This window comes from Taudactylus pleione, unplaced genomic scaffold, assembly GCF_031769625.1.
Source record: "Taudactylus pleione unplaced genomic scaffold, aTauple2 ptg000573l, whole genome shotgun sequence".
Lineage (NCBI taxonomy): Eukaryota > Metazoa > Chordata > Amphibia > Anura > Myobatrachidae > Taudactylus > Taudactylus pleione.
Genome location: NW_028284975.1, coordinates 5,750,343 through 5,773,355, shown reverse-complemented (window position 1 = coordinate 5,773,355; position 23,013 = coordinate 5,750,343). Strand labels below are relative to the sequence as shown.

The 23,013-nt window shown below is 40.5% G+C and overlaps 1 protein-coding gene across 2 annotated transcripts in view; it reads left to right on the top strand.

Annotated features, from left to right (window-relative positions):
* Positions 1-23,013, top strand: part of CENPE (centromere protein E) — a 123,898-nt gene that overhangs the window by 40,451 nt on the left and 60,434 nt on the right. For both annotated transcript variants that reach the window (XM_088453245.1, XM_088453244.1), the window contains exons 11-25: positions 1,297-1,422; positions 1,575-1,730; positions 1,914-2,073; positions 3,184-3,331; positions 7,008-7,485; positions 8,151-8,210; positions 8,304-8,471; positions 15,303-15,377; positions 15,885-16,004; positions 18,038-18,172; positions 19,205-19,382; positions 19,835-19,989; positions 21,202-21,516; positions 21,619-21,666; positions 21,746-21,832. In XM_088453245.1, the coding sequence (XP_088309371.1) occupies positions 1,297-1,422; positions 1,575-1,730; positions 1,914-2,073; positions 3,184-3,331; positions 7,008-7,485; positions 8,151-8,210; positions 8,304-8,471; positions 15,303-15,377; positions 15,885-16,004; positions 18,038-18,172; positions 19,205-19,382; positions 19,835-19,989; positions 21,202-21,516; positions 21,619-21,666; positions 21,746-21,832 (2,409 nt within the window). The remainder of the gene's footprint in view (positions 1-1,296; positions 1,423-1,574; positions 1,731-1,913; positions 2,074-3,183; positions 3,332-7,007; positions 7,486-8,150; positions 8,211-8,303; positions 8,472-15,302; positions 15,378-15,884; positions 16,005-18,037; positions 18,173-19,204; positions 19,383-19,834; positions 19,990-21,201; positions 21,517-21,618; positions 21,667-21,745; positions 21,833-23,013) is intronic.

The window sequence follows — 23,013 nt, the reverse complement described above, 5'->3', positions numbered from 1 at the left end:
ATCCCTCAAGATAGATACTACCATTGCTCCCTTATCTAAAATAACCACAATTTCTGTTCTCAAATCTGATACCCTCACATAGGAAAAATGAGGCCATTATGTTCATGGTGGCTGGTGCTTTTCCCAAGGCTATATTGGTCAACAAGGCAGTTATGTTGTGGGAGATGTCACCCCTGAGCTCATAAAGCGGTTTACTACAGGTCACCTTTCCTTGTTTTCTATGAGGACAGTGCTATCTGAAGGACAAAAGAATAATTTCAAGCCGAAGGTGAATTTCAGATTGCTCTGAAATCATGAAGTTCCGCTATTTGCTGGCATTCTTCTTTGCATGAAGAGCTTGTTGGGGAGCTCGATTTTTTTTTTTGTCCCCAAGAGACTAAGTGGTGCATAGGATGTACAATCTTTGTTTAGGATTCCCACAAACTAGTTAGGTGGTCAGCCTCAATGCTGGTGGTCACCTGGTAGATTACATGGGTCATCTGCGAGCCTTACATTGGGGCAGGCATATCTGTTTAGGAAACTGAGAGCCCATTCTGTTCTCCTGTGCATCCACATTGTCAGTTTTGGTTGCACAGTGCCAGGAGTACTCTGACACTGACACTTAGGGACAGCTTTGGGATCAGTGTTCTCAAGGATGAAGGAGAAAATGGGATCTTTGTACTTGCATTAAATCCTTTTCTCTGATTCCATTGGGGACAATGTTTTGTCTTTATGTTCCTGTCCTCTTTATTGTTTGGACAGTATTTTTCTTTCTTGTCACTTATATACTTTCTCTATCCTTTTGGACTTTGGTAGTAATAGGAGGATAGTAGGAGAGGGGCTTCAATTAAAACTGTAGATTTCAAAGTGCCGAGACTCCTCACATCGCTCCGTACCACCAGTGTTCCCCATGCAACTGGTATTAAGGCTTTAGCGGAAGTACAACAACGGCATTGTCAGTACCGTAAATTTAATATTTTAATTTCTTTTTCTCTCTGCACTGTTCAGGTTGTTAGTTCCAGGTGATGCATCGCACTCCTATTGTAGTCCAAATATTGTATGTTATACCAAACATCTATGGTACCTAAATGGAACATTGACATTTTAAAAAGCAAATAGTTCACAGCCCACACTATTGTCACGTGTTTAAAATTAAAAACTGTGTAAACAATTGCAACTGCATAATATTAAAGTAGAGTGAGCTGAACTCATCTTATAGTGTTGTAACCACCCCCACCCCTCCCCAATCCTACACGCCTTTTTTCTTCTTTTTTTTTTTTTCTTTCTTTGACTGTAATACTGATTATTAACTTTCAGTTTGCAAGTACAGCGAAACATGTAAGAAATACTCCCCATGTTAATGAAGTATTGGATGACCAGGCATTACTCAAGAGGTACAGGAAGGAAATAATGGATTTAAAGAAGCAGCTGGAAAGCTTGGAGGTAATGCAGTGGGGCTTCATCCCAGTTGACTTGCAACTACAGTAAATGTTTTCTGTATTAGATATTCTATGACCCAGAGAAACTTGTTCTGTGTATGAACCAATAGTCATGCGCATAAATATTAAACCTTTAATATTCCTTTTTTCTTGAAGGCGTCATCTGAGATGAAAGCCCACGCCATGGCTAAAGAGGAGCATTCTCAGTTGCTGGCAGAAATAAAGCAGCTTCAAAAGGACAGGGAAGACCGGATATGGAATTTGACGAATATTGTCGTTGCGTCATCTCAAGTGTCCCATGAAGACATACGGGTATAATTTTAACTTTTTAAACTTTTTTTTTTATTTACTTTATATACCGCTTTCTCAATACAAAAATATAATATGCATTTGGATTATAGTGACTTATTTTGACAAAGTTAAACTTTTCCTCCCTTTATGTTTTAAATCTAATATGTACACACAAGGTTTTTCTGATCATAATTTCTTTTTAAGGTTAATCGAAAAAGGAGGGTTACATGGGCTCCTGGAAAAATCCACAAAAGTTTGTGTGCTGCAGGCGTTTCATCATTTGACATTGAATCTAACTTAAGCACCAACTTTACCAAACTACCAAAGCTTTCCACTTGCAGCATTTTACAGGAGCTTGATGAATGTACGTATCATTTGTAGTCTAGGGCCTCATTCTGAGTCGCACGCAGCAGCGTCATTAGGCGGTCACCCGTCTGTGACTTTATGCAAATGCCGCTACAAACTCCTTACCTAGTGTACATCTGTGCTGCCAAATGTACAGATGTGTTCACATTCCTCTAGCCTCCTTGCACGCTAGTCCTTCTAGTCACACCATGCCGTGGCGTAACTCAGTACTGCCTATGTTCTGTGTGTATCTGCATGGGAAATGCTACGATAGTGTCAGCATGCAGCTGGATGCTCTGCACTACCGAGTCACACGGCTCCCACACGTTGTGTAACACGACTTGTAGCGCACAGAGAATAGATGTATGTGGACACATCTGTACAAGGACTGAGGCACCCACTCTGTGTCCGTACATGCAATAATATCGATTGATGCATCCTTAGACATCGTCAACAGTCGCACCAGCCCTATGGCATTTGCAGTTTCTCCATCTGTCTACGGCTTTACATTCCCATAACACACCCACTGAAGTGACCATTCTTGCGCACATTCCTAGCCACCTCCCAGGAACACCCATAATTTCTGATGCCATGCATTTCGATAGAAACAGCCCTTTGTGCATATAATTTGTGTAACGCTATTTCACACAGTTTTTATCTGGACAGAGGAAAAATGTGGGGGTTTTTTCGTTTTGTTTTTCCCAGTGCTTTAGTCCCTTTCACACACAACCGTTTTGAACCGTGCAACGTTATTTCCATGTGTTTGGATCTCTATTCAATCTTTAACACTGAAGCCATTGATGGCAGCTGTCCTAGTCGGTGGTTATCACGGCTGTAACACTGCGACCATGCCGTGGTCGTGCAGTGTGGAAGCCCGAATGTATTTTTAACTTACACTAAAGTTAAACTGTAAAAAACCATGCGGTTTTTCACAGACTGACAAATCCGTTTGTGTGTGAGAGAGCCATAGTTTCTAGGCATTTTGGCACATGTTCATGCAGTTGAACGATTTTTGCAACTGCACATCGGCATTGCATGCCGCTCAGAGTCGGGCCGTTTGTTCCTTTGAATATTACTCTCGTCTTGAATGTTTTATTTATATATTTTTTTCTGTTTGTTTTTTTCCCAGCCAATAGAACAGAGTTTGATTTTGAAGATGCTACCCATATATTTGATGACACTGCTTTAGATATAGATCTCAATTTCGGAGGCAAAGTCACTCAAAGGGATAAGGCAGCCAGTCGGTCGATGATGGAGGATGCTCCAATTCTTAGCAGGTATTTTTATTTTGTGTATGTATATCTATAAGTCCACACTCAAAGCTTTAGATCGTACAATGTATAACGGCAGTGCTCCTTAGGAATCCAGAGGTATCCACAAATGGAACTAGAAATAAAGGGCACTCACCAGGTAATAGAAATCATATCTTTATTAGACAACTTGTTAAAATATCATCATGTTGATGGTCCGCAGGGACCGTCATCAGGACAGCTGTATCCAGTACAGACAGGTCAACACCACCTAGCTTACTAGTATGCTAGGTGGTGTTGTCCTGATGACTGTCCCTGCGAGGACCAAAACGTTGACCATCAACATGATGCTATTTTAATGAGTATTCAAATAAAGATATGATTTCTATTACCTGGTGAGTGCCCTTTTTTTCTGTGTGTATATATGTATATGTGCAGCACTCCCCTCTCAATAAATCAAACAGAGATCAATAGAACGATTTAGTACTATCTTCAACCATATACAGGTACAAACAAATGGCTCACCTTAAATACACCCCTCTGCCCAATGTGCTAAACACAAGCCAGTCAGATCACATGACAAGACTGACAGCGCCTCCTGATGACATCAGCAACTAAGCTCATCATCACTACAGGACCACATGACCATAGAAACACAAACAGAGCCAGGACATATAATGCAATATCACTGTGCCTGTTTGCCTAGCAACCACAATTACCACAATAATGTACATGAAATGATTGTCAAATGAGCGGAATGGATATACAGCATTACAGATACCAACAATGTTACGTATGTGGATATCAAAACACATTCACAATGATCATAATAGTCATTATATATAAAAATGATTATATACAAAAATGTCTTATCACATGCCCATGCTATACCCAGTTACATAGTAGCCTCAGTCATACGCGGATATAATTAAGGAATATTGCAGGCATGCTATGCTATACAAAAAGACCTATGCATGTCAACATATATTGCAGCAATGACTAACATTCACATACATATAGAGATAGTGATGTTATTAAATTCCAGTAATTAGTTATTAGAAACACGATAATGTGAGAGCCTCATTTAAACCACGCGGTGCAACTACATCCAATCGATGAATCCATCTCTCCTCACACTGTAATAGCAAACGGTTTCTATCACCCCCTCTTTTTGGCTGTGGGACATGATCTATCATCCTGTAGCGGAGGCATGCCAAATTATGATTGAATGCCAGAAAATGCCGGGCCACCGGCTGATCACTAGAGCCACACGACAATGCTGTCCGAATACTTGAACTATGCATTGCCATGCGTTCTTTAAATTTACGCTGGGTTTTATCCACGTACGAAAGTCCGCATGGACAAATAATCTGGTACACGACAAATGTGCTATTGCATGTTAAATGGTGAAGAATGGAAAACTGTTTACCCGAATGCGGATGAGCAAAGCTATCCCCAGGGATTAAGTATCTACATGTCACACATGAACATCTGTGACATCCGTTCTTTCTTACTGCCAAAAAATGTTTTTTAAGAGGAGTATCCATGCGATTAGAAGTATCGGCCTTATCAATATATCCCGTAAATTTCTCCCTCTGGAATAACATATTTTACAATGGGCCAATGCTTTTTAGATGCCCGTTTAATATTAGGAGATAATACATTAAATTTATTAACCGACGGGAGTATTTCTATTCTATCACTAGATTCACATTTAGTTTGCCAAGTTTTTCTTTCAACCTGCATAATTCTATTCTTAGTATCAAGTAAGCTTTTGATGTCATAGCCACGTGCAATGAATTTCTGTATAAGTACATCGATCTGCCGGACAGCAGTATCGATGTCATCATTAATACGCCATACCCTCAACATCTGGGAGTATGGAAGTCCCAATTTAAGACTTCTAGGATGTCCTATGTAATAGTGTTTCGATCATTGTTTTTAATAAAGACCGAGGTGGTCAATGCTGAACCTTTTTTTTGGTGATAAGAACATCCAGGAAATCAATGGAGTGTTGATCCATGCTAATGGTAAATTTCACAGGGCTTGGCGAGCTATTATGAGCATCAAATAATTCTCTTAATGCTTTATCACTGCCCTGCCAGATCATAAACAAATCGTCTATGAACCTAGTATAGAACAGGATTTTTACCAGCCACAATATAATCTGAAAAAAATATCTCCTGCTCGGCACCAAACATATAATTGTTTGCATACGCGGGTGCCACCGCTGAGCCCATGGCACAACCCATGAGCTGCAGGTAATACCCGCCATCAAACAAAAAATAGTTTTTCGTCAGAACAAATTTCAACATGTCAACACACAAGTTGATGTAATCATGATCATACAGAGAATTATGAGACAAAGTATCCCTGAATGCCCTTAAACCATCCCCATGTGGGATAATTGTATATAAACTCGTTACAACTGCACATACTAGCCACGTATCTTGTGGAATGTCTCCTAATTCAAGTAATTTATTCAATAACGATGTTGTGTCCAACAGAAAATTTCTATGCGACTGAATTAAAGGCTGCAGGATAGAATCTAAAAAAACTGCACATGGTTGTGCTAGAGAACCCCTAGGACTGATGATGGGTCATCCCGGAGGTGGAATAATCCCCTTATTAACCTTAGGGAGTGTATATAGTAAAGGGGTGATGGGAAACTCCGGCAACAATGCTTCAGATAATGCCTCTTCAATGATTCCTTCTTCCAAAGCATGTTTCAGAATAATAGATAATTCTGATTTGAAAGCCACTGTAGGGTCACCATTCAATTTACAATAAGTGGCACTGTCACTCAGCTGGCGATAAATCTCAGATCTGTAGTCACAAATGTCCTGGAGCACCACCGCCCCTCCCTTGTCCGCTGGACGGATTATTAAGTTAGGATTTTCTGAGAGTGACATAATGGCCGCCCTCTCTGGTTGCGTAAGATTAGAGTGCACCACACAAGGCTGCTTAGATAACATGGACACTTCATCCTCAAGCATTCTAATATATGTTTTTATACTAGCATTAGAAGAACCTGGTTCAAAGTTAGAGCGTGGTTGTAATTTACGCAAAGCAGGTGGTAAGGTATCTTTAGTCATTTTTGTAGATTCAGGTTTATTAAAGAATTCCTTCAATTTCAGCTGGCGATTTAAACGTTGTTTTTCTATCTGCCAGAAAAAGTCGTCAAAAGGTGTATTAGGCACAAATGATAGCCCTTTGGTCAAAAGTAGCCGCTCTGCCTTAGTTAATTCAAATGAGGAGAAGTTTAATAGTGATGATGAGCTTAGCGCCTCCTGATGACATCAGCAACTGTCAGTCTTGTTATGTGATCTGTCATTCTCCAGGTTGCTACTTGTGGCCGTTGCAGAGCTCATTCCCTTGGCATTTTTACTGCATGACACCCAGCTTCAGCAATTTCAACCCAGTTGGCGACATTGGCCATCGTCCATATTCCTAGTTGTGGAGAGCTGTTGACATCTGTTCTCTTGTATGTTGTCCCGGTCTGTCACTGTGGAAGCTGTTTGGTATGGGGGTGGGGCGGTCTCACTGCACATGACTGAGACGGGGGACAGACTTTCCTGCTTCTAATATAGATATGGTCTACAAAACATATCCATGATCCTCGTAACAACACTGCATGCTTCTTAGCCTTTTTGCTGCTATAAAGTTATCATCATGTTTTCTGTATTCATCCTTCTGTGCGCAGTGCAGAATTTCAAGACTCTAGCAGACAAAAGTCTATGGAGCAGAAAGTTTCAGATCTGGAAAACAAGCTGAAAAACCTGAGTAAAGAATATGAAGTGGAAGTGCAGAAAAGACTACTCTTAGAAAGAGAGACTACATCTTTGAAAGAACAAGTTCAGTCCCAAGACGAGAAAGTGGGTCTTGTAAACACACTTGAATTGCAGTTAATAAATCTAAAAGATGAGCTACAAAACAGGCCTGTGAGTAATCAGCATAGTCATGAAACAAGAGACTCTTTGGGGACACCTGAAAAGCCGAAACCTTTGGAAACAGATGATGATCAAGTAGAGGACACTGCAACAAATGTTTCAGGTTGCTGTGCACACATGGACAAGGGTCAGGATCATTCTATTGAGGAGCCGCATTTAAACCACGACCATGATGTCTGCAGGGAGCAAATACAAATGCTTGAACAAAAAATTGTTGATTTGGAAGGAAATGTGAGTACTTCACTTTAAAGTGTTTGTAGAGTTATCGCTTCTCTATGCATGAAATAGATTTTGCTCCCCTTGTCTGTATTATTTACGGGTGTTAATTGTGGATTTTTATTCTATCTGAACATGCAAATTGCTTAGGTGTAGTTTTTTCTTTTAGCTGAATATTTATCTAAACAAATTACAACTCAATGGGAAGTACATAACTTTTTAAGATTGGCTTCCAATTTTGAAACCATTTCTAAAGTTGCACATTCAACCAGTATTTTGAGTTCATGTCTTATGCAGGCTATGCATCCCGATTACCTGTTCTGCTGATCCAATCGGCAATCAAATAACTGATTTGCGAACATTGATCAGTGATCCGTTAGTGGATTGGGGAATAACTGCGTTTTTAAAAAAAAAAAAAAACCTCAGATCCCGATTATTGTTTGGTCTGTATTGGTGAATCAAGGATTTCCGACATGTTTAATTTCCCTGGTGCTCTAGCATCGGCAAAATGGGCATTTGGGGTAATACATCATAGATGTTTGGGACCCCTTATGACAGGTTGTGTGTCTGCCTGATCTTATAAACATTGGCAGTATAATTGGACAAACCAATAAATACATTTTCTGTTTTCTTAAACTGCCTGATCTAGTAAGATATGAAAACATCATGTTTATTTTCAGGCTCAACAAAATGACTTTATGGAAAGTCTTCAAATTTGTGAAGCTTTAATGAAGGAGAAAGTAAGTGCTTATTTAGTGTTTGTTTCTGTAAGCATGTGAAAGACCTTTTAAAATAAAATTGTCCCATTTAATTTATTTCCTTCTTACCCCTAGGAAACCGCTCTACAGGAGCTAGAGATCATGCGAAATAATTTTGATAGTCTGGTAGTAGAAAATGAAAGCCAGAAGATAGAATTGGCTGATATAGAAAAATACATTGCAGAGAAACAGGAAACAAATGAATTTGAAATGTTGGAGAAAGAAGCCCAAAAAGAGCATGAGGTGAGCCAAGGCTATTGGCTGTTGTATGCAGGTTCTGCATAGCAAGTTATGTTTCTTTTATGCAGGGCCCTGGTGCTAGGGGTGTAGGGCCAATCATATGGGTATGGCTATGTCCAAACATAATATGAGGCTCTGTGAAATTAGTTTAATGCAAGCCTGGGTAATCTATAGCACCCCTGCATCTATGGAATTTTTTTACGGAATCGATGTAATAAACATTGTGTGATGCTCTTCAATTTGATGGTGTAAATTACTGCGCTAGTTTTATTTGTATGTGTGTGTGTATATATATATGTGTGTGTGTGTGTGTATATATATATATCTAGTGCCAGATATGCTGCATTCTGTAACACTAATATATTTATTGAGATTTACTGAATCTTGCATGTTGAACACTTATTAAAACTTGTATTATAAACCAGGGGCCTTCTCTATGTAGTATATTGTCACCAGGACTGTTTGTCTAGTAGCCACAGATGAAAATGGGGTTGTGAGAACGAGGACTAATCATAAGCATTGCAGCTTCTGATTGGTTATACCACTCGTCTCCTTCTGCAGCCACTTTAAAGTAGCAAAGATAATTTGTGGATAGACAGGTCTACCTGAAACAGAAGAATTAATGGCGGCAGCTGCTGGGATTATGTTTAATTTCCGCATATTAATTAATTTTTGCATATTACAAGATTACTTCCCAACTGGATTGGGTAGAGATGGAAAATTTCCACATGTACAATAAATAGGTTGATTTTTGAAATAAGGCTGTGCTACTCCCCTAGAGGAAGGGAACAATGCAGTTATAACGCAAATGTTTAATCTGCAATCATGCAGATTCTATGTTGGGCAATAAACTAGCTTAATTATGTTGCACAAGGATTCACTTGGTTAACCTAATCGATGAAAGAGGTATACATAAAATCTCTTGCATATCTAACAATCCCTTATGGAGTCCCAGTACAGAGACGCATGAGTGCTTTGGGTTGCAGTAAAATGTTCTCCTCTGGTGGCTGGGAAGATACCTTTCTCTCCACAGAAAAGAGGATTACCAAACAAATTGCACAAGTAAGCAGCCTGAACTAGATATCCAAAGTGGTGTCACCTAACACCACATATACTCTACGTATATAAACATATAGATCTTGTTTTGGCGCTCACATATACATCGAATAATACAAACAAGTTCTTCCAAACCAATGTGGTGATCTGATACGAGAGGATCAAGACTAAAGCTGGGTACACACCTAACCGATATATCTGCAGATGATGGCTGTTCATACATACTAAACAACCGGTATGCAGTGGGGAAGCCGGCGGACCTAATCCCGACAGCTGGCTTCCCGACTGTCATATCCCGGCAAGGAATATTAGACATACGCCGGGAGCCCGACGCCTGGCATCCCAATCGAAGGGAAGCCGGGTGCGGATAGCCGCAGGAGGTGGAGGGTTAGGTTTAGGGTTCCAGGGGGGGACCTGGGGTTAGGCAACCCCCCGGGAGGTTAGTTTTAGGCTAGGGGAAGGGGGGGTTAGTGTTAGGCACCCCCCCCGGGGGTCTTAGGTTTAGGCGGCGGGGAAGGGGGGATTAGGGTTAGGCACTGGGGGGGGAAGGTTAGGGTTAGGCACCCCTAAGGGAGTGTTAGGGGGTAGAAATAGGTTGGTAAATCCTTACCTTAGGATGATCGGAATTTCCTCCTCTGCTGGGATGCCGTGTAGGGATTCCAACTGCCGGGCATGGGTCCGGCGGTTAATCTTACCAGTTCCAAACAACCACCTTCTGGCCGCGGGTCCCGCTGGCATGTCGCGCCCCCCTCCCCGCGGTCTCTGCTGCAAGTGTACGGGCGTTTGTCTGACCGCCCGTACACACAGCAGGATGCCCCATTATATTGGGCATCGGCTGTGCAGCACAGCCGACGCGATATGTCTGAACGACATCATTCAGACATATAGTCTGTACACACTGGCCTACGGGCACAAGCTACATTGGCCGATCAATTGATCGGGCAATATATCTGCCAGTGTATGTACCAAATGTAAGACTGTTTTGATATTATTCAAATATATGGTTATTTTCTTTAAAGGTGGAAATCTTATTCAAGGATGGTTTCACTCGAAAGAGCAAAAGTGTGTAAAATTCGAATTTTATATACCCATATTATTGAAGTAAAGGAGAAATTGTGATATTGATGTGAAACGGTCACTATATAATACTTTATATGCAGATCCTTTGAGTAATTGCACTTACTAGACTTCCATGGAAAACAAAAGGCTCATCAGAAGTGTAATCGGGTATATAATTTCCTGTCCTTTAGAGGTCAGTATTCCCCACAGAGGACAATTCCAGGGCCGTGACTCGACAAGTTCCCTTCGCCACTGTTCTGACACAAACAGTCCGTGTGATGTTCAAGGCTCCCAATCCCACCTTCAGGTAGTAGGGGCTGCCTACTCTGGTTCTGGGACATCTGATTCCAGTCCATATAGAATATTTGGGTCCAAGGCATTCTGTGCAGAGCTTACAGCCTGGATTTTATATTAGTCATTGCTCCGGTTCCCGTCAACAAGGGGTTGGGGTTTTACTACAAACTCTTCCAGGTAGGCAAGCCAGACTGTTTCTTCAATCTTATCTTGAACTTGAAACCCCAACTCTCCGATACATTTCAAGATGAAGTCCCTGCACAATGGTGGGAGGGGAATTCCTGGGGTCCCTAGACATAAAGAACTCCTATCTTCATGTACCCATTTGGGAGGGCCATCATCTATTGCTCATGCTGTTCGGTCTATCCAAAGCCCCCAGTGTTTTCACAAGTCATGACCCCCATGATTTCTTTGAGGCACAAAGGGATCACAATTATTCCTTATTTGGACAACCTGCTGGTGAAGGCACCTTCTGAATCCCTTGCTGCTTTGACATATTCAGGTGGTGGACACTCTGTGGAGGTTCATGGCGGGATACTGAATTATTCAAAATCCAATCTCGCCCCTTTCCAGAGGATAGTTTTCCAGGGTCTCTTATTCACTCTGTCTGAGGGTTTTTTTCTACCACCGCAAAAGATTCAGGGCCTCTAGTAACTGGTGAGGTAATTCTTCACAAACCTCAGGTCTTCATTATACGGTGTATGCAGCTTTGGGGCATAATGGTGGCTTCCCTTTTGAAGTGATTCCGGTTTAATGCTCTGACTCTGCAGGGCCCAATTCTAGGTTGTTGGTTCAGGCCACGATCTGGCTGTCACCTCTGACTCTCTAGTTGTTTTCCAAACCCCTCCAAAGGGTCCCCATTTTTGTTTTGCGATTGGGTTTTAATCACCACATATGACAGCCTATTGGACTGGGGCACTGTGACTTTGGGGCTACATTTACAGGGTCAGAACAGAGTCTATTCTTCCCATGAACATACTAGAATTAAGGACAGTTGAAAATGCTCTAGCCCAGGCTCTGGATGCCCTGTGCAACAAGCTGGTTCACATCCAGTCGGACAAGCCAATGCTGTGACTTGCATACAATGGCAGGGTGAAACGAGTCGGTTCACATCCTGTACTGGGCAGAACCTTTGTTCCTGCCGTTTCGGCCATCTACATTCCTGGAGTGAACCACTGGTAGGTGGACTTTCTCAATAAGTTTACTGGACAGAAAAAAGCGTTTGGTATAAATTTGTTAAATACGTTTTTATATACAGTGCCTTGCAAAAGTATTCAACCCCCTTTGCATTTTTCATGTTTTGCCTCACAACCTGGAATTAAAATTTATTGTTTGCAGGTGTGCATCATTTCATGCACAGAACATGCCTACAACTGTGAAATGTTTTGTTTTTTTTGTGTTTTTGTTTTTTTATATATTGTGAATCAAACAACATTTAGGACAACATAACAGAAAACTTCAGCATGCATAATTATTCACCCCCCTAAAGTCAGTACTTTGTCGAACCACCTTTTGCGGCAATTACAGCAGCAAGTTGCTTTGGATAAGTCTCTGAGCTTGCCACATCTTGCCCCTGGGATTTTTGCTCACTCCTCAAGACAAAACTGCTCCAGCTCCTTCATGTTGGATGGTTTCCACTTGTGAACAGCAATCTTCACGTCTGACCACACATTCTCAATTGGATTGAGATATGGGCTTTGACTAGGCCATTCCAACACATTTAAATGCTTCCCCTTAAACCACTCAGTGTTGCTTTAATAGTATGCTTCGGGTCATTGTCCTGCTGGAAGATGAACCTCCTTCCCAGTCTCAAATCATAGGCAGACAAACAGGTTTTGCTCAAGAATATACCTGTATTTAGCACCATCCATCTTTCCCTTGACTTGAATCAGTCTCCCAGTCCCTGCTGCTGAAAAACATGCCCACAGCATGATGCTGCCACCACCATGTTTCACTGTGGGGATGGGTGTTCTTTGGGTGATGGGGATGTGTTGGGTTTGCGCCAGACATAGCATTTTCCTCGGTGGCCGAAAAGTTACATTTTAGTCTCATCTGACCAGAGCATCTTCCTCCATACATTTGGGGAGCCTCTCACATGCCTTTTTGGCAAACTCAAATCGTGTCGTCTAATTTTTATCACTAAGTAATGGCTTTTTTCTGGTCACTCTTCCATAAAGCCCAGCTCTGTGGAGTGTATGGCTTATTGTGGTCACATGCACAGATCCACCAGTCTCTGCTGTGGAACTCTGCAGCTCCTTCAGGGTTACCTTTTGGTCTCTGTGCTGCCTCTCTGATTGATGCCCTCGCCTGGTTTTGGTGGGCGGTCCTCTCTTGGCAGGTTTGTTGTGGTACCATGTTCTTTCCATTTGATGGTGCTCCGGGGATCATCAAAGATTTGGATATTTATTTATTTATTTTATAACCCAACCCAGAATTATACTTCTCAACAACTTGGTCCCTGATTTGTTTGGAGAACTCTTTGGTCTTCATGGTGTGATGCCTCTTGCTTAGTGGTGTTGCAGCCTCTGGGGCCTTTCAGAAAAGGTGTTTATAGTGACAGATCATGTGACACTTGGTTTTCACAAAGGTGGACTTCATTTCACTAATTATGTGACTTCTGAAGGTAATTGGTTGCACCAGAACTTGAGGGGCTTCATAGCAAAGATGGTGATTACATATGCACATGCCAATCGTCTGAATATTATTTATAAAGAAAAAAAAAAAATTATATATATATATATATTGTTTTTTTTATTATTATTATTTTTTATTATTATTTTAATTTATTTTTCTCATTTCACTTCACCAAATTAGACTATTTTGTGCAGATCCATCACATATAAAATTCAGGTAAAAAAAAAATAATAAACTATAGGTTGTAATGTAACAAAAAAAATAAAAAGCCAAGGGGGTGGGGGGGAATACTTTTGCAAGGCACTGTATATTTACATTTTTAAGTTTTAACTGATTCGTTTAAAAAAAATGGGCATTTTGGGTACAGCTTTTCTATAAAAAATAAAAATTTGTTTTAAGTTTATAAAATGTTCTAGACTTAATTTAGTCATCAAATTTCTGAGACATTTAAAAAAACAAATGTCAGTTAAGTGGTTAAATTAAGCTTTGTCAGATGACTTGCTTTGTGAATTCCCACAGTCTGCAGTGTCCCCCAGTTTGAATGGCTGAGGAAATAGGATTCTTGTACTTGCCATAAAATTGCTTCCTCGTAATCCATCTGGGGGAATGCTGCATTCCCTCCTGTTTTATAATTGGTTTTGTTCTTGTATTGGCTAATCTTGTTTGGTAGGCAGTTCTTTTTTCTTTTTCTTTTTTTTTCTCCATGCAGCTTTGTTAGTTAAAAACTGAGGTCTGGCGGAGGTGGCAGTGGTTAGGGGGGGGCCCGCATTATTTTTAGTTAACCATTTAGTGCCTACACCTGTGCCAGCCCCTGTAAACTAGTCTGCAGTGTCCACCAGATGGAATATGAGGAAACTATTTTATGTTGCGTACAAAAATATATATATTTTACTTTTTCTCTGTGTCCATTTTGGGATGGGAGAAGCTGATACCCTCCTATTATACCTTTTTCTTATAGTTTTGTTAATAAAAGAAATGCAAGTAGACCAAGTGAAGTGAGCATCAGTAATGAAATTATGAAAACCATAAAGCATGTAGTTGATCATCTTCTGCTAAGGAACATTGGGAGGCAGTGGACAAGAAGAAATCATTTTTTACCTTACTGGGTGTCTGTTGGTGCTTCTCTCTGAAATAAAAGTGAGGGCACTTAGAAAACTGAGCCATGACTGTATAGAGGGGAGAAGGTGTTGAATGTTTTTTGTATATTTAGTATGCTGAAGTGAATGCATAATCCAAGCAGCATGCTTTAACTTTGTTGCATGCGATTTAAAAATGTTTAACTGCCACTTCCTACATGCTTTTCTATACATAATATGGCCTGTCCTGTCTATCAGGACTTTATGCAAATCTGATGACACCTGTGTGGTATCCAAGGAACGTGCATGGTGTTTGCCTGCACATAGGTTTCTGTCACAGAAGCACCAATATGCTCTATGAATGTGCAGTGGGCTGTGTCCTGGATTTATTGCCACTTCTGTGAAATGTACCAGCAAATGTAATCACCAGGTGTCCAAAGTACTGTACGCGAGCCAAAAAAAGTATATGGGTCGTTTTGGCAGCTGGTGAAGAGACACTGGTATATTTTATATAGTATGACATGTAGAAAGAGGTGACTTTGATTTGGTGGCTGATTTAAACTCTTAACAAAACCAGAATGGGGTAATTACTTTGTTTTTTGTTTTCTCTAATTGCACCAAAACTCTTGTGTTGGTTTTTCTTTTTTCATGGTGATGGCTAGCTAATCAACAATACTTGCTAATGCTTCCTGCCCTATTGCTAATTACTTTCCAGACCCAACTTATTCATGAAATTGCCAACTTAAAGTCAGTAGTTGAAAATGCAGAGGTGTACAATCAGGAGCTGGAGGTGAGTGTTTCTATGGTCTTTGTAACAAAAATATCACACTTCCCTATTTTGTAGACTGATTTAAAAGGCTGGATTTATAAGGCAAAGGGCAACTTTGAAATACACCTAAAACACACCAGTAGGACCAATTCAATGGAATACTGTAAGTCCTGTGTAAAAGAAGCACAGTTGGATAGAAAATGTTCTAAGTGAAAAATCTTAGATACCAGAGTTTAATGCTGCAGGAGCTTTGGGAGAGGGGGGGATATATGGCGAAAGGAGCGGAAGAGTGAACTTCTCGGAGCGTTGAGCGAAAATAGTTTAGTGGCAGTACCAAACCCCACAAAAAAGGAGAGCATGTGAGGTAGAGAGAGAGCTGGAGATAGCTTATATAGATCTCTCTCCATCTCTATACTAATACATATTGACTGACTTGCTTGGATTTCCCTACTTATGCACAGAAACCAGATTTTATTTTTTTAGACAAGGGATATTACAAAGATCTGTCATCTGCTTCTGTAATTGCAGGCTGAGCTAGACCGCAAATCCAGACTTTTGAAAAATCAAGAACAAATAATTACTGAATTAAAGAAAGATGCTGAAGACCTAAAGAAGAAAATAAGCTATATGGATCTTTCTGCATCTCTGGTATGGTGTAGTTGTATAAATGGATTTTGGTGTTTGTGGTGACTCTGCAACCAGCAAGAACCACTGTGTAAAGAGTGCTTCCCTTCCACCATGCACAATATAATTACTGTGTAGCAATACATATAAAACTACATTACAAACTAAAGTTTTGGCTTGATGCGTCAAAGCTAAGCAATTTGGGGGCAGTGTCAATTTCTGTGTAAATCATCTGTCAGGTAGTACACAGTTGGCCTTTTAAAAGTGTTATCAAGCTATAGTTGAGTATTAACAATGTATGTTATGTGGCCAGTACATACAGTATTGACATATTGTGCCCCTATCCTGGTTTGGTTATCACAATATCTACAGTTGCAGGAGCTGTCATATCAGTTTAATGTGCTGAACAAAGCATAATGAAATGCAACTTGAAGTGTCTTTTCAATGTACCTGGCTTGGAGAGTAGTTCTAGCCATGTAGAGGGATATTCTTGTGTTCTTGTATGGACATGTGATGGTAGTTATTGCTGTATTGCAGACCTGATAACAGTGTCTAAAATGTAAAGTTAAATCATACAATGTACAATATACATTGGGGTACACATACTTAGGAACTTAAGCAGAGGGAATCCTCAACATCTTGTGACCTGGGGACTACTGGTGACCGTGGCTCCTGTAAGGTGCCAAGAAGCCACAATTGGAAACAGCTAATGCTAAATCCTCTAGTTTTGTACAGAGATTGCATTGTATGCAATGTATAGTATCTGCAACAGTGGATGCCAAGCAGGCTAAATCTGTTTCTGTAGATCAAAACAAGAAAAAGAAAAAAGCGACTCCTTTTATGGGGCACTCACTGACTATTTATGAAAATCTGATGAAATTAAAATATAAATCTTTATTCAATATATTTAAAATCAAGTCGCCAAAGAAACATACAAATAATGAACTTCAAATGCCAGACAGACACATTCAAACAAATAAAAAGTGATCATAAGTGATCCTGTATGTGTATATAAACAATTGTGTACTGTATTACTTATTTCGTGGTTTTCAGCCTTTTAACAATATATGTAATCTGTTTCTGCTTTATATGTTTTGTATATGTTTTTTTCACTAATATTTCGCCACACCTATATGTGCAGTTTATACTGATACCCCTATATGTGATACTTTAGAGTCTATATTTAGAACTACTAACTGGATCATTATTGTTCTATCATTATTTCCTCTCAAATATTTCTAACTCATGTGGAGAATATATGTATTCTGAGATTTAACTGAATTTAGGGGTGCATATAGCACATACAGGATCACTTATGATCACTTTTTATTTGTTTGTCTGTCTGGCATTTGAAGTTCATTATTTGTATGTTTGTTTGGCGACTTGATTTTAAATATATTGAATAAAGATTTATATTTTAATTTCATCAGATTTTCATAAATAGTCAGTGAGTGCCCCATAAAAGGAGTCGCTTTTTTCTTTTTCTTGTTTTTGATCTACTTCTCATACTCTGAGGGAGCACCTCTGATTTGCTATTAATCCTATACCCAGACCTTTGTTGGGTTTCTCCTGTGCTATTGTTTTTTTCCCCATTCCCGCTTTCCCATTAATAATAAATCTGTTTCTGTGTTGACTGGCACCCAGCTGTAGATGTATATGGAACTAGACCTTGCAGTTTATACTCTGCTCTGTGCGGAGTGGTGTAGTGAGCAGAAGGAACATTGTGACCTTCTGTTGGCAGCACCACTTTCTCTACAATATTATGTACCAACAACTCACTGTAGCGAAAGTGGTGCAGCGAGCAGATGGACACAGTGTTCTGTTTCACCACATTTTGCTCGCTGCACCACTTTCCCTACAGGATACAGGGAGATGTTGGAACAGAACCTTGTAGGGAAAGTTGTGCAGCGAACAGGTCAGAGTACAGTGAGGTGCTGGTACTGAAACAGGACATTGCATGCAGTGCTAACATGGTATGTACTGGCTACATAGTTGTGAAATGTTGGTGGGCACCTTGTCTAGTATGTACAGTTCATTTGAGTATGTCTTAATTTCAGGGAGAGGGTGAGAAGCTGTGTGAAGAAGTGTTTCAGTTGAAGCACTCTCTTAGCGATGCTGAGACAGTGACTCGGGATGCTCAGAGAGAAGCTGCCTTCCTAAGGAGTGAAAATCTAGAGCTGAAAAAGACCATGGTAAGCATGACCTAATGGCTTACTAGAAGTCTTATGAACTACAATGTAGCAGAGTGAAACACTTTACTTGCGTTGTCTGAAAAACTCAAACCATTTTATTAGAATTGTCTAATAGTGTAAAACAATTGTGTAAATGCATTGCCATCAATTTCTATTTCATTCGGTCTGAGGGGAACTACTACCATGGGATGTAGAGGCTGCTCAGGGACTACTAAAATAAGTACTCATAGACAGCGTCCCTGGTGTAGCACCTTCCGCTTCCCTGCAGATTTGTATACATTCTACTAGCAGAATGCAAGAACTTAAAGAATAATAGTTCTGCCATCATGATAAACAAATATAGCAGGTAAATGACTGTATAGGATGAAAAGCCTATATTAAACAGGTTGGGTACGCGATACCGGTGCTCATAATGCCGGCGGTCAGATTTCCTGCAGCACAATCCCGACACTTGCAGGTAAGTATTCTAACCCACCTTTGCCGCAGCCTAACCCTAAACCTAACCCTAATACTTATCTTTGGGATCGGTGTTGTTGGGATTCTGAATGTCTGCATTGTATGATATTTGTATTCTAAAAGCATAAAATTACTTCTACAGTATTGTATCTTTCAAGTTATGTAGGGGTATGTGCAATCTCCACTCCTTTAGTCAGCAGCGTTGTACTTTTCGGGGTCATATATGCAGACAGCTGGCAATGGGTAAGTTTTTAGAATTTGCTTCTGTTGCTGGCCATAACAATAAATATAATGCAACGGCAGCAGACTGAATGGCTGCCTTTATGATTTCACAGTGCTAGTGGTCCATTCAGTTAGGAACGAGCAGGGTGAACTCACTTTGCAACAGCATGAAAACGCTGGCCTTAGCAGGACTTCAGCTTGCCCCCAGGCTAGCAGGTTTTATTATGGGAGCCCTATGGGGCTGCAAACTAATATCTGAGGTTGTCAGAATTTTTCTTTAATGCTTTGTATTTTGATATACTTTATTACACAAATAATACTTTATTACATGAGCCTTGTGTGTCTGTTTTGAAGGAGGAGCTCTCTGTTCGCTGTGAACAAAGAGAAAAAGATGCCGCCATGTGTGAGAGGCAGCTGGAGATGGAGAAGTCCAATTACAAACGAATGCAAGCTGACTTGCAGAAAGAACTGCAGTGCGCCTTTAATGAGATTAACCAGCTCAATGGCCTTCTGGCAGGGAGAGTTCCTAAAGGTTGGTCAAGTTTCACTAATGTGAAACAAATGTAAAAAAGCTGGTTAATATGCAGGTACATGAGATATATAGATAGATAGCGATCTTGTACTGCTGCTGGAATGCCTGCGAGTCTTCCTGTATTTTTAAAGCAACAATAATTTTGAAAGCAACCAGCTTGGTTTTGCCTTTTAAAATGACTACCGCTTTAAAAATGCGGGAAGACTCGCTGGAGGTACAGCAGCGGCACAAGATCGCACCCTATTACATAAGCCCCAATGCCTCTTCCTTTTTTTTTTTTTTAAATCCCTACTACATGACTGGTCGCAATTACTAATACTGATGGAGTACAGTACTACTGGACAAATGGTGCTATTGAGTGCATAGAACTAACATGTACATTTCCTGGTTCTCCAAAACTGTAAGATAAGGTAATTTTGATTATTTAAATGTTTTTTTTATAATGTTTGCAGATCTTCTTTCACGTGTGGAACTGGAAAAGGAGATTGCGGATTATGCCAAACGATTTAATAATACTTTGGAAGAAAAAAGTATCTTGGAAAAGGAAGTGGCTTGTTTGTCTGAGTATAAAACTTTGCCTGGTGAAGTCAAAAACCTTAAAGAACAGGTACATACTATACCTTACATTAACCTTCATAGAGCTTGCCACATTTTACATTTATTAGTGCACACGCAACTATATGACATTTTCCCATTGTTCATGGTTTCTTTACGGATAGAAGTTTATCCTAACTAAAGTAGCCATTCTGGAAAGGTAATTTTTTTTTTAATATAAAATATTGGAGGATCTGTTAAATACTGGGTATGTTTTATAACATGGGCTGATCAGAATTTTTTTCTCGTAACCTTTTAATAGATTTGCAGTTTATCTGCAAAGTTAAAAATATATTCTTTGTAGCTGGTTAGAATGTTATGTCATATAGCTGTTGAGAGGGGCATTGACCGAAATGGATTATACCCAACCCCCCTTAAATGTGGAATTGTAGCTAGAGCATAAATATATTGCGCGCGCGCGCACACACACAAGCTAAATATCTCTGGGAGCAATTCAATGCTATGTGAATAGCACCTGGAAGGAGTTCCCGGAGCTATTCAATTGACCGCACTGTTAATCCAACTACAGGATTTCTGCCAACACCCACCTGAGGAGCGAGCAGAAATCTGACTTAAGTGCCGGCCTCGATCTTGTTTTCCATTTTAATGCGGCCGGCTCTTCAGTCTGAGAATGACTTTTGCCAAGACTTAACCGGTTTAAGGCGCGGTGACAGGCATCTCCTGACTAATACCACTTTCAGACAGAATTGAAAAAAAAATAAAAATCCTGGCATTTCAGTGCCGGGTCGTTTTGCCAGTCCCAGCCTGAACCCCCTTTCAGACAGAAAACCAAATTACCAGGTCAAACATTTCTACCCGGTAATTTGCTGATCAATACTGGTCCTTTTTCTGTCTGAAAGGGTCAACACGGGTCGAATTTCCCGGGTCTCCCATCCTACCAGGGTTTAGGTCCCAGGAATTTCAACCCGTGTTGACCCTTTCAGACAGAAATAGGACCAGTGTTGATCAGTAAATAACCGGGTAGAAATGTTTGACCCGGGAATTTTGGTTTTCTGTTTGAAAGGGGTATAAATACAGGGCACAGTGCGGTCAATTGAATAGCTCCAGGCACTCCTTCCTGGCTCTATTCACATTGCGCTTAATTGAATCCCCACCCCCATGATGAACTGCGCTTGTAAAGATTGTATAACTTACTAACCCTGTATTATGCGAAGAGCAATCTCACACCTTCAGAATGTTGTTTTATTCATCACTCGCTTATTAGATGCAGAAAACTTCAGAGGAGCTTCTCTTTCTAACAAATGAAAAACAGCAATCTGATTGTATAATAGACGACCAAAAGCACAAGCTGCAAGAGCAAAGTGACCAAATGGAGAAATTGACAGAGGAGGCGATACTTGTGCAGGCAAAACTTCATCAAACTGAACAGAAATATTCTGAACTGAAGCTGCTACATGAAGAGCTACAAGAGCGATGCTCACTTACCACCGAGGAAATGGCGAAAAAGGACAGAGAGGTTGAATCTTTATTGAAAGAAGTGGATGAATTAAAGCGCTCTGTAGATGTTTTGGAATGCAGAGTAAGATGCATGTTTAATTGTTCATTTTATTTTTTTTCTTTTGTACTTTCCACCCTGATCATCATTTATTTTTACTTGTTTGCTTTATTCCTCCAACTATAGGTATCTAGCACACTGCAAGAGAAAGAGGAACTGGTTAGAGCAAAGCAGGTAATGTTAATGAGATCGTCTGAACATGAAACAACGAATACAGATGACCAGGGAATACATTCTGCTTTATTCTTTACAGGAATTGGCTGCTTGCACCACAGAAATGGAAGAAGTGTACAAATCCACTTTATCGGAGAGGGACAGTCTTCAAGATCAACTAAACAATGTAAGTGTGTTTTATGTAAGATAACTCCTGCTTTTATTATGTACATTATAGTAGAGTAATGCAAGCAGTCACGCAAAGCACCTGGAGTGGCTTAAATAAATGAGTGTTTTATGGAGGATAAAGTTAGAATAATGACCATGGGGGAGTTAAAGGTTTAACTAGGATAATGTATTACATCCTGTAAATTGTAAGGACGTCGCCATGGAGTTCTGTGTAAGTAAATTAGTTACCTTCTAATATAGTAAGATACAATCCCTTACAATACATTCCCCCATCCCTCCCATCTCCAATTAAATAATTTAGAAAGAATAAGAACTTCATTTGACACAAATATTTAATGGTGCTAAAACCTATAATAACTCTTATTGCAAACTTATAAAGTAAACACAGCAGGTTAGTCCTATGCTTTTATATTAGATGTCAGTCACTGGCAGTCCCTGCAGCAGGTCACTCGTACACACAGCCAGATGTGCCGATATACCGTCTGTGCTGCAAGGCCGATGCGATTATTTCTGTGAATGACATCTTTCAGATAGTCTGTACACATCTGCCGATGCACTATGCGATATGTTGTCAGTCAGATGATTGAATGACATATCACATACTGTGTACCCAGCATTAGTGTTTATCACACTTCAGTCTTTAGACTAAAGATCCTTATCAGCAACTTTTTTTCTTCAGGGGTCCATAGGGCTCCACAGGGAGATAGTGGGGTGTAGGTGGGACCTTGGAGGACCCGGACACCAACAGCAAAGCTTTTCAATTCCGGGATGCTCCGGTCCTTCCTCCCTATACCCCACCCACAGCCAGAGGGCAACTCCGTTTTGTTGGTGTCCGGCAGGAGGTGGGTCACCTTTTTTTTAACAGTGGGGCTGCCCAAGCTTATTTTTTATGATTTCTTTTTTTATTTAGAGTGTTTTATACTGAGCAGCAGCAAAAGACTGTCCCTTTGTCATCTGCGCTGCTGCTCAATCATCCCTCCGCAGCGCCGTGGCATCGATCCTCGGCTAGGTACTCCCAATGGGGCTCTCTGGGGGTGTCGGCATCGGCATTGACACAAGACTGCAGCCCGGAATCCAGGGGACAGGTAAGGCGAGGGCCCGTGTCTTTACGCAGTCTAGCCTCCGGTCTCAGGAGACGGACCGGAGGTGCTGATGTGGACACATGCGCCCACGACTCCA